General features: G+C 31.0%; 1 protein-coding gene across 1 annotated transcript; it reads right to left on the bottom strand.

The window, feature by feature from the left end:
* Positions 1 to 2,984: 2,984 nt before the first annotated feature.
* On the bottom strand, positions 2,985 to 8,448 carry LOC112022921 (alpha carbonic anhydrase 7). Its single transcript, XM_065769066.1, is given in 7 exon segments — positions 2,985 to 3,205; positions 3,342 to 3,395; positions 3,490 to 3,654; positions 6,793 to 6,907; positions 7,004 to 7,110; positions 7,847 to 8,061; positions 8,175 to 8,448. Coding segments are annotated over 7 exon segments (831 nt in total). The 5' UTR covers positions 8,260 to 8,448; the 3' UTR covers positions 2,985 to 3,115.
* Positions 8,449 to 16,308: the final 7,860 nt, after the last annotated feature.

The raw sequence follows: 16,308 nt of genomic DNA, 5'->3' as shown, positions 1-16,308 counted from the left end.
ACCCATAGTAACCTTTAAAAAAAATACTTATAATTACTCATATTTTGTGTATATATGCTTATAATCTTTCTTGGATATATTGTTATATATTACTTTAAATAAAATAATACTTAAAAAAAATTGTTGAATTTAAATATATATATATATATATATTTTAAGAAGATTTAAGTTAAATTTATCAAACATATTTCATATAAAAGAGGAAAAAGAAACAAATTTAACAACTCAGTTACAACTTTGAAGTCAGTCTAAAATGTGTAGTTGGTAATTTGGGATAAAAGAACCAAGTAGGAGTATGCGGTCGGGTCATGCCTGAGGATGCAGAGGCGCTCGAGGATGATCAAACAGTAAGAATAAAGCACGTGGGTTGATGGCGCAAGGACAATGACTAATAACAACGAACATGTGATGTTTCCCGACAAGGCAAACTTCCTCGGGAGATATTGTGTGGAGCTGGAGCCCGACCACCCAGAAAATACTGTGTAGGAGGCAACCACACTTTAGAAGATAAGCTTCAAAGAAAGGAGTCAACAATGAACAAAGAAATATCTGAGAAAAAAGTTGCTACCACTACATTAAATGCTTTGCACCTAACCATCTGACCGCATTAATGTGGAGGTGATGCCTAAACAGTGACTTTAGACTTACAACTATATACAAAGATTTCAAAGAAAGTTCTTATAGGACAAGCATCCATAAAATAGCTACATGATCAACAAGTGGAGGCCTAAGATAGGAGAAGGAGGAGGAGTATAAAAGGAAAGGATTCCTTTACATGAAGGATCATCTGAAAAAGAATGAAAGAACAAGGAAATGACTAATTGTAATGAAGACTCTGAACATTTGTAAAAGTCTAAAAATATATACATAAGAGCATACCTTCCTCGGATTTGACCGAGGAGTGTTTTTTTTCTTTAAACTTTACTTCTCAATCATTGTAATACCAAACCAACTCATTATGATTTACTTTTGACNAAATTCCATAAAACATTAAAGAAAACAAAAAAAAAAAAAAAAACAAAAACAAAAACAAAAACAAAAGAAAATCAAGTTAAGAGAGAGAAGAGAGAGAGAGAGAGAGAGAGAGATAATTAATAATAATAACAACGCCATTGTGAACACCTAAAAAAACTTTTGAGACTGATTATATAGGTAAATTAACCCAAAAATCCCAAAAACTTTCATGAAAACACCCATAGTACCTTTAAAAAAAATACTTATAATTACTCATATTTTGTGTATATATGCTTATAATCTTTCTTGGATATATTGTTATATATACTTTAAATAAAAATAATACTTAAAAAAAATTGTTGAATTTAAATATATATATATATATATATTTTAAGAAGATTTAAGTTAAATTTATCAAACATATTTCATATAAAAGAGGAAAAGAAACAAATTTAACAACTCAGTACAACTTTGAAGTCAGTCTAAAATGTGTAGTTGTAATTATGGGGATAAAAGAACCAAGTAGGAGTATGCGGTCGGGTCATGCCTGAGGATGCAGAGGCGCTCGAGGATGATCAAACAGTAAGATAAAGCACGTGGGTTGATGGGCCAAGGACAATGACTAATAACAACGAACATGTGATGTTTCCCGACAAGGCAAACTTCCTCGGGAGATATTGTGGGAGCTGGAGCCCGACCACCCAGAAAATACTGTGTAGGAGGCAACCACACTTTAGAAGATAAGCTTCAAAGAAAGGAGTCAACAATGAACAAAGAAATATCTGAGAAAAAAGTTGCTACCACTACATTAAATGCTTTGCACCAACCATCTGACCGCTCATTAATGTGGAGGTGATGCCTAAACAGTGACTTTAGACTTACAACTATATACAAAGATTTCAAAGAAAGTTCTTATAGGACAAGCATCCATAAAATAGCTACATGATCAACAAGTGGAGACTCATTTAGTCTTCATTTACTAAACTCACTCTCTTACAAATCTATTGTGGTGTGGCTTGTTGGGCCATTGTTCCTATCTATTAGACCTTGGGTCAATTTGTGAACTTACAATATGCAATTGTGAAGCAAACAGAGAGTCATATTTAAATCTTAAAAAATGGAGAGGAAGGGATAAATAAATTAGATGGTGCGCCCACGTAGTATTTTTAGATAAGTAGGACGAGGCTCCATGCCATGCCTTTTTGGGTGATGTTTTGTTAAAGGAAAATTTATGGCGCACAAGATACCCTCTCTAAGAGCATCTTCAGCAGATTAGCCAAATTTTTGTACTGTTTGGCTAATAAACAGTGACATTTAGCTTTTGCTTACTCACTTTTTCAAATACACTTCAAACAGATTCTCTATCCTATTCTCTATCTCATTTAAATATTATTTTTTCATTCATTATTTATTCTTTTTTTAACAACTACACATCTTCCAACATTTTTTTATACAGCACATCATTATTATAATAGAAAATATATATTTGAAGAATGAATAGTAGCCCATCAAACTTGATGGGCTACTGTTCATTAGCCAAAAAAAAAAAATCACGTTTGCCGAAGCTGTTAGAGCATCTACAGTGCACTTCATTCTCCAAATTTTAGCTACTAGAGCCGGATGCCCAAGCCACTAGAGATGCTCTAAAGTTAAAGTGGGTGGTTCTAACAGGTTTGTTTTTATGTGTGGATGGTGGATGGGGTTTTGACTGGTAATGATCAAAGGTAAGAAATGATTGTCTCGACGTGGAAGATTCAATAGATTTGATAATTGAACCCCTATAAGATGTGGTGGAAGTTTTATGAGCGTTGTTATGTTGATTTCCTATTTGGTGATTTAATTTGCTCTATCATGTTTACTTATTGAAAATATCCATAAGAAGGAGATATTAAACCATTACAGCACCCACCTAGCCAAGCATTTCTATTATGACCTTAATGGAAAACCCTCATTAGATTTGTAACCAAATTAACTTCAAATGCTCATCGTTACTCCATGCATGCTTGTTTCAGTCATTCTAGGTGTAGGAATTCAAAAATAACAAATGAAATAATTATATAGTTTCCATATCATAGTCTACATTCAAAGTCTATGGACTTTATCCCCTCCCAAAAAACAAAAACAAAAAAGCTCAGAAGCCCGAACTCTATGATATACATATTTAGTTTCTCGTGCTTGTTGGGTTTGGGCCGTAGAAGTGGATCTCCCTATTATTGAGTTGTTGGACTGGTCTTGCATTCTTCTCAGCATACTGCAGTAAGTTGTAAAAATTAAAAAAACCATTGATTGCTTATTTTGCTCAGTAGCTAAATCAATGCCTAAACAATTATCTTTTCACTTGGCTTTTGCCATAAGTTATAAAATAAATACAAAGTTTGGTTACTTACATCATGGACCGCCACTCTAAGCGATTTCACTTGCTCCCTTGAGACAGTCCTTATCTAAAGGTAGTTTTCAAATACAATTAAGGGTTAAAAAAAGAATAAAAGGAGCATAGGAAAGTAATGAGAATAACAACGTTTAACAACGGTATACCTTTTTATTCATTGTCCAAATAACACCTTCTGTGCATGGAGGAACAGTGAGTGAGCCCATATATCTATAGTACTTCTTGCCACCCATCTTTATTTCTCTTGGATCAATCACCCCCATATTTCTTTCATCCTTTTTATCAGTCATGGACAATATGTTACTCATCAACTGAAATTCAAAATGAGTAACATGTTAGACAGCAATTTTGGAGAGAGAGGATAAACATCTATTAATGTGGACAAGGACTTGGGAGTGAAAAAGAACTCAATGATATATATATATATATATATTTTTTAAGAAGATTATAAGTTTAAATTTATCAAACAGATTTCATATAAAAGAGGAAAGAGAAAAAAAAATTTAACAACTCAGTAGTTAGTCTAAAATGTGCAATTGGTAATTATGGGGATAAAAGAACCAAGTAGGAGCATTGGGTCGTGGGTCGTGGGTCATGCCTGAGGATGTAGAGGCGCCCGAGGATGATCAAACAATAAGATAAAGCACGTGGGTTGATGGGCCGAGGACAATGACTAATAACAATGAACAGGTGATGTTTCCCGATGAGGCAAACTTCCTCGGGAGACGTTGTGGGAGGCTGAAGCCCGACCACCCAGAAAATATTGTGCAGGAGGTAGCCACACTTTAGAAGATAAGTTTCAAAGAAATGAGTCAACAATGAACTAAGAAATATCTAATAAAAAAGTTGCTATCACCACATTAAATGCTCTGCACCTAACCATTTGGCCGCATTAATGTAGAGGTGATGCCTAAACAGTGACTTTAGACTTACAGCTATATACAAAGATTTCAAGAAAGTTCTGATGGGACAAGCATCCTTAAGATTAGCTACATGATCAACAAGTGGAGGGCTAAGATGGGAGAAGGAGGAGGAGTATAAAAGGGAAAAGATTCCTTTACATGAAGGATCATCTAAAAAAGAATGAAAGAACAAGGAAATGACTAAGTGTAATGAAGGACTCTGAATATTTGTAAAAGTCTAAAATATATACATAAGAACATACCTTCCTCAGATTTGACCGAGGAGTGTTTTTTTCTTCAAACTTTACTTCTCAATCATTATAATACCAGACCAACTCAGTATGATTTACTTTTGATTCATTTAGTGTTCATTTACTAAACTCACTCTCTTACAAATCTATTGTGGTGTGGCTTGTTGGGCCATTGGTCCTATCTATTAGACCTTGGGTCAATTTGTGAACTTACAATATGCAATTGTGAAGCAAACAGAGAGTCATATTTAAATCTTAAAAAATGGAGAGGAAGGGATAAATAAATTAGATGGTGCGCCCACATACTATTTTTAGATAAGCAGGACGAGGCTCCATGCCATGCCTTTTTGGGTGATGTTTTGTTAAAGGAAAATTTATGGTGCACAAGATACCCTCTCTAAAGTTAAAGTGGGTGGTTCTAACAGGTTTGTTTTTATGTGTGGATGGTGGATAGGGCTTTGACTGGGAATGATCAAAGGTAAGAAATGATTGTCTCGACGTGGAAGATTCAATAGATTTGATAACTGAACCCCTATAAGATGTGGTGGAAGTTTATGAGCGTTGTTATGTTGATTTCCTATTTGGTGATATAATTTGCTCTATCATGTTTGCTTATTGGTGATATTATACCATTACAGCACCCTTCTAACCAAACATTTCTATTATGACCTAATGGAAAGCCCTCATTAGATTTGTAACCGAATTAACTTCAAATGCTCATCGTTACTCCATGCATGCTTGTTTCAGTCATTCTATTATTATTATTATTTTTTTTTGAAATGAAAATGCCAAAAAGAAAAGAAAAAGAAAATAACAAATGAAATAATTATAGGTGTAGGAATTCAAAAATAACAAATGAAATAATTATATAGTTTCCACATCATAGTCTACATTCAAAGTCAATGGACTTTATCCCCTCCCAAAAAACAAAAACAAAAGAAGCTCGAACTCTATGATATACATATTTAGTTTCTCGTGCTTGTTGGGTTTGGGCCGTAGAGTTGGATCTCCCTATTATTGAGTTGTTGGACTGGTCTTGCATTCTTCTCAGCATACTGCAGTAAGTTGTAAAAGTTAAAAAACATCGATTGCTTATTTTGCTTAGTAGCTAAACCAATGCCTAAACAATTATCTTTTCACTTGGCTTTTGCCATAAGTTATAAAATAAATACAAAGTTTGGTTACTTACATCATGGACCGCCACTCTAAGCGATTTCACTTGCTCCCTTGAGACAGTCCTTATCTAAAGGTAGTTTTCAAATACAATTAAGGGTTAAAAAAAAAGAATAAAAGGAGCAAAGGAATGAGAATAAACAATGTTTATCAAGGGTATACCTTTTTATTTATTGCCCAAATAACACCTTCTGTGCATGGAGGAACAGTGAGTGAGCCCATATATCTATAGTACTTCTTGCCACCCATCTTTATTTCTCTTGGATCAATCACCCCCATATTTCTTTCATCTTTTTTATCAGTCATGGACAATATGTTACTCATCAACTGAAATTCAAAATGAGTAACATGTTAGACAGCAATTTTGGAGAGAGAGGATAAACATCTATTAATGCGGACAAGGACTTAGGAGTTGTGACCAAATTCTATGTGGTATGAGAATAAAATGGCAAGGTGCTAAAAATTCAACAGTATCAATTGTGTGAAATTCTGTAATAGTATGATATTGACCATTAATTCGAAGACCTTGATCTATCCTGTGGTCATATTAGCTGACTTAGTGAGAGAATTTCCTATATATCTTAGCACTTTCTTTCATAATTTGATGACAGTGATGACAATGTAATTTCACGTGCTTGTTTTATGACCATCGAAGCTACAAAACTCATTTGGGAAGAAAATGCATTGACATTCAGTCAGTGTGTAGCAAAATTTCAGCTTGTTCAGATGGCAACAACAGTGTTGTTTGGTAACGACTTACAAATTAAAGTAACCTTTTACGGCGACTTTGAATTAGTACTTCCACAAGTCTCGCTTAATAGAAGTTTTTGGAGTTGCTTTTATTTATAAGAAAAGTTAATGAATGCCTTCTGGAGCTTTATTAATAAATCTTTTTAAAAAAAAAAAATTTAATGAGAGAAAAAATAATTCACAGCATTTTTAATTTTTTATAAAAAAAAAAAAATTCTATAAAAACTTTTTAAAAATAATTTATTAACGATTTAATTAACAATGACCCTTTATTTTGTAATTTCCTTTTTTAACCTTGAGTGCCTAGAGCAACGGGTTGTGTAAACAAATGAAAAAAGTAGTCGAAAATTTTCTTGTGGGAGAGAATCTACACCTTTGAGAGGAAATCATCGTGGTGACCAATCTTGTAAAAGAGTCCAACAACAGCAATCTTATTTGTCACGTTGGGATCTCGTGCTAAGTGAACCATGTGTAGCTCCAAGTCATACCTAACAAAGAAAAAAAATACATATTAAGTTGTTGAACAACTTGGAACATTGACAAATACGAGAGAGAGAGAGAGAGAGAGAGAGGAGAGAGAGGACCTCCTGCCATTGATGGAGTGCTCAGAAGGTGAGTGCCAATGGCCTTGGTCGAGAAAGTAATCAGTGCCGTTGATTTGTATTGATCCTGCATCACCTTCCCACTTTAACTGCACCAATGACATTTAAAGTGTATTTAGTTATAATAGTACTAACTAACAACAAAATATTTTTGAGAAACAAACACGCGCATGGAAAGCTATATAATAACACGCCCAATTAAAGTACAATATTTTTAATGTAAAATTTGAACTAATTATAAAAATAAAAAAATGGCAAATCATGTCTAATAATTTACAAATTTAATAACAAAGAAAATTGACCAATGGAAATGCATAACTATTTACTAAAAACTAAAAATACTGTAATAAAATAATTTTAAATTTGTGAATAATATCATGAGACACATTTTTAAAAAAAATTTTGGTGAAATTTATACATATAGATCTCGCAACAGTATATGACACCAACAGAAAAAAACGCAAACACGCGTTTGGTTTGGTTGCTTTTGATCGCAATCCAAACCCGGCCTAAATTGAAGTGATGGGAGTGGGACCAAGCTAATAAAATTACACGTCTTTTTAGGTTTTTCTTTGTAAAACGCCAATGAGTCATGCCTTACTAATTTTTGTCCTTTTCATATTTGGAGAAATGTTGGGATGGAATCAAGACCAAGACTTCTTCGAGTCTTTTTCTTTTGTTGCTTTTGTTTTTTGTTAACTTTGGAGTGACAATGGAACAAAAGGAAATAAAAATTATCTCTTTGAAATATCGATGGAAAACCAATGTCAAAAATTTTTCTAAAGTTCAAGAAGATGCAAAAGGCAATTCATTTGTAATGGAAACATACATATTATATAAGTGTGTGTGGAGGTATTAATAAGGCTTGTAGTTTCTCTTCAGGTCCAATAACTTGGGGATCACTTTCACTCTCTTACTAGACAAATCTATGGGAGATTGCATACTTCCATTCTTGCAAGCTTTCCAATCTTTATTTAAATCTCCCCAATGACCCGGGCCCTTCTCGCTTCCTTGTAGATAATCAAACTCTCTCTCATCCTCTGCACCATATCATCATTCATATATTAAAATCCACAGCTACAAAGTTAATGGAAATAGAAACAATAACAAGGAAGAACAAGCATGAATATAGTGTATGTCTTTTTTGAATTACCAACTTCTTGTGCTGTAGTTGATTTGATAAGAATGGCAAAGAATACAAAGCTTGCTACAAAGATCAGTTTGCTTGGATTCTTCATGTTTTGTATAGTGTGTGTAAGTAGTAGCCAAAAGGAGTTTCAAGATAAAAAGTAGGAGGTGGGAAACTGAATATTTTTCTATGAAATAATGGTCTCTAGTTATAGAGTATATATAACCAAACAAAGAATAGGATGGGAATGTAGAGATGGAAAGAAAAGTAAAATCTGCAACTTTCGGATTCAAATTCCCAAGTGTGAACGACTTTATAAATAAATAAGACACGGTATAAAGGAAGCTTCCCAAAGTTTGAAAGCTAAACTTGAGGGTAAAAAAATAATGAAGTTAAAGAACAAAAGGGACAGGTGGCGAAAATAATCTACCACAAAAATCACATGGAGTATTTTATTGTTGAATATAAGAACTATATATTGATTAGTGACTGAGATGCGTGTCTTTACCTACTCTCTTGCCGATTTGTTGTTATTTAATTTGAGTACTTAGAGTTGTAGTTGTTTGTGTTAACAATAATTTAAAGTTCTACGCTAACGCCAAAATTTAGTTTTTTAGAACTTTTTATTTAAATATTAATTCATCCATTTGAAAGGCGAAAATTTAGCATCCAATGTTTTTTTTTAATAACAAATTTACAATTCAACCATGTAATGTATTGGCCAATTAATGCATAAAACAAAATCTTCTCAACTAACTTATGATTTGTAGTTTATTTGACAATGCAATATAATAATTAAATAATAATTCGCTGTACAATAATTAAGAAAGTTATACTTAGGTTTTATTGTTTGACTTGTTTCTCAAAAAAAAAAAAAAATCCTCTGCACCATATCATCATTCATATATTAAAATCCACAGCTACAAAGTTAATGGAAATAGAAACAATAACAACGAAGAACAAGCATGAATATAGTGTATGTCTTTTTTGAATTACCAACTTCTTGTGCTGTAGTTGATTTGATAAGAATGGCAAAGAATACAAAGCTTGCTACAAAGATCAGTTTGCTTGGATTCTTCATGTTTTGTATGGTGTGTGTAAGTAGTAGCCAAAAGGAGTTTCAAGATAAAAAGTAGGAGGTGGGAAACTGAATATTTTTCTATGAAATAATGGTCTATAGTTATAGAGTATATATAACCAAACAAAGAATAGGATGGGAATATTGTAGAGATGGAAAGAAAAGTAAAATCTGCAACTTTCGGATTCAAATTCCCAAGTGTGAACGACTTTATAAATAAATAAGACACGGTATAAAGGAAGCTTCCCAAAGTTTGAAAGCTAAACTTGAGGGTAAAAAATAATGAAGTTGAAGAACAGAAGGGACAGGTGGCGAAAAAAATCTACCACAAAAATCACATGGGGTATTTTATTGTTGAATATAAGACCTATATATTGATTAGTGACTGATATGCGTGTCTTTACCGACTCTCTTGCCGATTTATTGTTATTTAATTTGACTACTCAGAGTTGTAGTTGTTTGTGTTAACAATAATTTAAAGTTCTACGCTAACGCCAAAATTTAGTTTTTTAGAACTTTTTATTTAAATATTAATTCATCCATGTGAAAGGCGAAAATTTAGCATCCAATGTTTTTTTTAATAACAAATTTACAATTCAACCATGTAATGTATTGGCCAATTAATGCATAAAAAAAATCTTCTCAACTAACTTATGATTTCTAGTTTATTTGACAATGCAATATAATAATTAAATAATAATTCGCTGCATGTACAATAATTAAGAAAGTTATACTTAGGTTTTATTGTTTGACTTGTTTCTCAAAAAAAAAAAAAAGGTTTTATTGTTTGACTTATATGGTAAATGTTTCTAAAAAAATGACTTATATTGTAGACATATACCATTATATATTAGAAATTAATACAAGCAATTCATATAAAAGATTCACTGTACAACAATTAGAAATTAACTAGTATGTAATCACGTGATACCGCACGGAAATTGATATATTATTAACCATGAGTTTATTCATGTTTAAAAGGAGTCTAAATTCATTTTATTAATCAGAAAATTTCATTAACAAAACTTAGTAGTATATATATTTTACACAGAAAGATGAACCTTGGTGACAATGTTTATCCAAAAAATCCGTTCACGCTTTTGAATCTTCAATCTCTATTGGTGATTGAAATTTTCATAGCTTAAAAAAGTTAAAATTAAAATAAATAAATAAATAAATAAAACCCCCTCAGAGTTGTACTCATTTTGTAGTTTTATGATAGGTCATTTTGTAACATGATGGGCATTTGTGTGAAGAAAAAACCTCTAAAGTTCCATGACTAATAAAAGAAATTCTCTCCAATCTCTTTTTATAGAGAGATGGGTTTGTGTGTGTTTTTATACATCCTTCATAGTTGTATTATCACAAAGTAGGTCCAATGGATTTAGATTGGTACTACCGATTCCCAAAGCATGAGTGTTTAATGTGTTATTAATTTCATCTCATTGGCTTCTACACATGACAGAAAAATTAAAAATAATTAGATTGTACACGTATATAGTAAAATTGGATTCCAATTTCAGATTCTAATTGAACATTTGGAATGATAATATATGATAGTAACAACAATAGGAAAATTCAAATAAAATTTCGGATTAAATTGTAACAATATGAATAAAAAATTCCAGTAGAAAGACAGGGTGGAGTGATCCACTCCAAGAAGGTGACCAAACTTGCGTAAATATAGAATAATAAATATCTCTGTGGAAAATTTACATTGTTCATAACTTTTATCTTCACTGAAAATTTTAAAAACATAGTGACTCACATCTGCCATTCAGATATCTACAACCGAGTCCTCTCCAATTCGCGTGAGATTCTATTGATCACTAAGTTCCTTTGCAACCTGCAAAAAGTATCATCCATCAGTCCACAGCAGTGCTTTTTTCATTGTTATAGGAGCCAAACTTGAACAAAAAATCAAATATAAGGATAGTGAATTTTAGGCACAATGTCTCCAATTCGCGTGAGATTCCATTGATCACTAAGTTCCTTTGCAACCTGCAAAAATTATCATCCATCGGTCCACAGAAGTGCTTTCTTCATTGTTATAGGAGCCAAACTTGAACAAAAAGTCAAATATAAGGATAGTAAATTTTAGGCACAATGTGCATCTAATCACATATTAGCAATTTATGACAAATGTAAAGATGCAAACTTTGTAAGTGAATAGTAAACAAAACTTAATGTCAGAACCAAGAAGAAAACACTTTAATCCAAAACTCAGTGCAAATGTAAAGATGCAAACTTTGTAAGCAATTTATAACAAAGATGCAAACTCTAGCTTTGCTATCTTTTTGGAAATTATGCAATGTACCCAAACTAAGTTCTTATCACCGATATTAATCTCTTTAGTTTTCACATTTGACTGTAAAATTAAGGAAAAACTTAATTAGCACAGTAGCTCACTTGACCTGATACATAGAAGTGGTTTTAATGAGAATGAGCTCACATACATTTATCTTTTTGGAAATTATACAATGTACCCAAACCAAGTTCTTATCACCGATATTAATCTCTTTGGTTTTTACGTTTGATTGCAAAATCAAGAAAAAACTTAATTAGCACAGTAACTCACTTGACCCGATACATAGAAGTGGTTTTAATGAGAATGAGCCCACAAACATTTAGCCACATGATGCAAAATTCAATTTCAATTTCAGATTCTAGACACATGGCACAAAATTAGAACTCTAATTAGGAATTCTAATTTGGTGTGTACACGTGGCACACAATTAGAGTTCTAATTTAGAATTTAATTTCGCATTCTCTCTACTTCACCTATTATTATATAACTAGCATGTAGTCCATACTTATGCACGAAAATATTAACAATTGTGATGATAAGATATTTATCTTGATAGATTCAGGTTCCACATTGAGCATTATGAATGGAGGTAACTTAACATTAACATTTAAAAATCAAATTGGACACATAGCACAAAATTAAACTACAATTAGAAATTAATTTGATTTGATTTGAATTCTAAAATTGAACTTCAACTTAATATAATATATATGATTATATTTTTTTCCACTTTTAACAAATTAACAAAATTTTAATCCAGACACACTAAAAACTATTAAAAAAATAAGAACTAATCATTGAGTTTGGAATCTTCTTAGAGGTGCCAATAAAGTACTAATGTATGAAAGTATGAAGTAAGGAAGAGTGAGATTGAACATTGTGTTTGAACCTGGTTTTGCTCTGAGAAATCCGTAAGGAGGAGGAGAGGACAGTGTCTGGATCTAGTTGGTAGAGGTTGAGAGAGGAGGAGACATGGGATGATGATATGGAATTAGAAGGAAGTGATGTTTTACTTTTATAGTCTTTTTCATTGGACTCCTTGGTTCTGGTTGTAGGATTAGAAGAGTTCCAAACTCTATTGAGATCACCCATAAAAGTGTGCAGGTGAAATGTTCTTGCTTAGGCCAATGAGTATTATCATTGTAATTTTCTTGGCTTCCATGTTAAATGTTAATGCATCATTTATTTGAGCACAAAAATTAGAAAATTTAAATAAGATACATGACACAAAATTGGAGTCCAATTTATAATCTCCATAAAAGTGTGCATGTAAAATGGAGTGAGCATTATCATTGTAGTTTTCTTGGCTTCCGTGCTAAATGTTAATGCATCATTTATTTTGGCACAAAAATTAAAAAATTTAGATAATATTCATGACACAAAATTGGAGTCAAATTTATAATCTAATTAGATTTTTTTTTTTTTTATTAGGACAAGTGGCGCAAAATTGAGAATCCAATTGAAATCTAATTGGATTTTCTCTCAGCTTCACCTATTATTATATATATAGATATATAGGTAATATATATAGATATACCAGCAATTCATGAGATACATATATCTTATCATACTAAGTTTGATTAGATTCATTGGAAGATCAATTAAAATTAATTCTGTTAGTGTATAAACGCCTACGTCTAACACATTCGTTTCTCAATGGTTTGGGGCCGAATATGAGACAAACGGATTAGATCCAAATCCAACAACACGAAGTCATGGTCAATATTATAACTGAAAACCTTACATTTTTTGTCCTTAAAACTTTTATAAATTATCAGTTTCCAAAATTATTAAAAAGAATTATTTTGTTCCTAAATTATTAAGAAAATCTCTTTGAAATAAAAATATAACCTTTCAATAATTAGAGGGAAAAAAAACTCTTAAGATTTTTAGAAAACCATCCAAATTTTAGGAAAAAAAAGCAATTTTTTTTTCTTTGGTCAATGAGATGTTCATGTTCTAGACGACAAGCATATGTGTCCTTTAAAAGGTAACCAAACATTTTGACATGAGGGGAAGACGGTTTTCGAAACACCAAATTTGACTTCGATTCTTATTAATTTCTCATTTATATTGAGGAAGACATTTCAACTTTCAAGTACTAGTGCAATGAATTCGTATAGCGTGACGGTTTGCTCACAGACCAGTTTCCCCACCAAACAACTGAAGCTTGGTTGACAAGGAAATCCTGAAATTTTTGGGACTTGATGAGTTATTAAACACATTATTATCTTTCTAGTGAGAGGCTCCTTTTATTTCAGATGATCATTATGATAACCATTAATAACTATGGCTTAGGGAACTAGATATATCCGTGGATGATGACAATTTTTTAAGAAAAATATTAATGAATGCGGGCATTAATTTAGAAATTATTTTTAAAAAAATTATTAAAAAATGATAAAATAATTAATTTTTTTGATAACTTTTTATATTTCCTATGAAAGTATTTGGTTGACAAGGAAATCCTGAAATTTTTGGGACTTGATGAGTTATTAAACACATTATTATCTTTCTAGTGAGAGGCTCTTTTTATTTCAGATGATCATTATGATAACCATTAATAACTATGGCTTAGGGAACTAGATATATACGTGGATGATGACAATTTTTTAAGAAAAATATTAATGAATGTTTTAAGGGCATTAGTTTAGAAATTATTTTAAAAAAAATTATTAAAAAATGATAAAATAATTAATTTTTCTGATAATTTTTTATATTTCCTATGAAAGTAGTGTTAAAACTTTTTCAATATGGTTTATTAACAATTGCTATAAAAATACCTGTTAACATAACTCATTTTTTAATAAATGTCTTTAAGATAATTTTTATAAATCATTTAAAAAAAAACTTATACTATTTTTATGAAAAATTAAAAAGGTTATTAAAATATTAACGTTTTTTTTTTATAATAATTTTCTTTGAATAGTTTATTAATAAATGCGGCATTTGATATATATATACATATATATTTTTTGAAAAAAGTTTATGTGCATATATGTATATATATATATATATAGACAATCCATACCAAGCAGCCAAGTATTTTTAAAAGTTTATGTGCATATATGTATGTTATATATCATAATTCTACTAATTAAAAATTAAAAGTATGTTGCTGACAAGCTTGGTCCAACAAAATGAAGCACACGTTTCTTGGTTGTTGTAGAATCGAAAGAAGTTTCCTCATCACGCACCTTCGAATCAAACCATCTGGATTCTCCTGAACTAAGGGATAATAAGCTGTCTTATTATAGATTACAGGCGTTAATCTTTGTCTTTAAGTACAGGTGTTACGTTGTACGGCAGTACCCAAATCCGTGTAGGCTCCATGATTTAAATTTAGTACACTTTGTGCACCAGCCAAACACGCTTGAATGGTACCAAAAACCGGCCATTAATTATTAAACAAGTTATTTTATAGTAGTGAAAATATTCTTACTTATATTATAGGCATCATCTAATTATTGATATGTTTTTTTTTTATATGATAATAAGATTAATAAAACAATTTTATAAAATTATAGTAAGTGTTAAGAATCTTGTAACTCAATTAATATTTTTTGTATTTTTAATGAAAATATTCAAGGCTTAAATCTTCACGACAATTCCAATTATCGAATTATCAGTAAAAAAAGAAAACTCTAGTAATCAAGCATCTAACCGTTAGTCATAAAGGTTTAAAACTATTATAGTACTACTCATACTAACATTTTAATTTTAAAGATTTGATTTATTTCAATTTTTTTTATTAGGCTGTGTTTGTTTCGTGTAAAACGTTTTTCGGAAAATACATATTTTCCGGAAATGTTATTTTCCGGAAAAGGAAAATATTTTTAAGTGTTTGGTTGAATTATGAAAATTGTTGTGGAAAATATTTTTATGCGTTTGGTTGTATTAGGAAAATGCTATTTTCCGGCATTAAATTCCGGCGACAACACAACCAAACTCCGGCAGCAGTAGCAGCAACAACAACAACAACAACAACAACAACAACAACAATAATCAGTTCATTAAAAAAAAAAAACAACAACAACAATCAAATTAAAAAAACAACAACAACAACAATCAAATTAAAAAAAAAAAAAAAAAAATTCTTGGTTGTTGTAGAATCGAAAGAAGTTTCCTCATCACGCACCTTCGAATCAAACCATCTGGATTCTCCTGAACTAAGGGATAATAAGCTGTCTTATTATAGATTACAGGTGTTAATCTTTGTCTTTAAAGTACAGGTGTTACGTTGTACGGCAGTACCCAAATCCGTGTCGGCTCCATGATTTAAATTTAGTACACTTTGTGCACCAGCCAAACACGCTTAGCACCCACTCTTACATCCACCGAAAAGAGATGTTATTTTGTTTAAAAAATAATTTGGGTATTTTTTTTTTTAGAAACAAAATAACTTTTGTATAAATACAATTGAATGGTACCAAAAACCGGCCATTATTTAGTAAACAAGTTATTTTATAGTAGTGAAAATATTCTTACTTATATTATAGGCATCATCTAATTATTGATATGTTTTTTTTTTTTTTTATATGATAATAAGATTAATAAAACGATTTTATAAAATTATAGTAAGTGTTAAGAATCTTGTAACTCAATTAATATTTTTTGTATTTTTAATGAAAATATTCAAGGCTTAAATCTTCACGGCAATTCCAATTATTGAATTATCAATAAAAAAAAAAAACTCTAGTAATCAAACATCTAACCGTTAGTCATAAGGGTTTAAAACTATTATAGTACTACTCATACTAACGTTTTAATTT

This window comes from Quercus suber, unplaced genomic scaffold, assembly GCF_002906115.3.
Source record: "Quercus suber isolate HL8 unplaced genomic scaffold, Cork oak 2.0 scaffold_1040, whole genome shotgun sequence".
In the NCBI taxonomy this organism is placed as follows: Eukaryota; Viridiplantae; Streptophyta; class Magnoliopsida; order Fagales; family Fagaceae; genus Quercus; species Quercus suber.
Note: the sequence above shows the minus strand (reverse complement) of the source record. Positions and strands in the feature narration are given on the sequence as shown.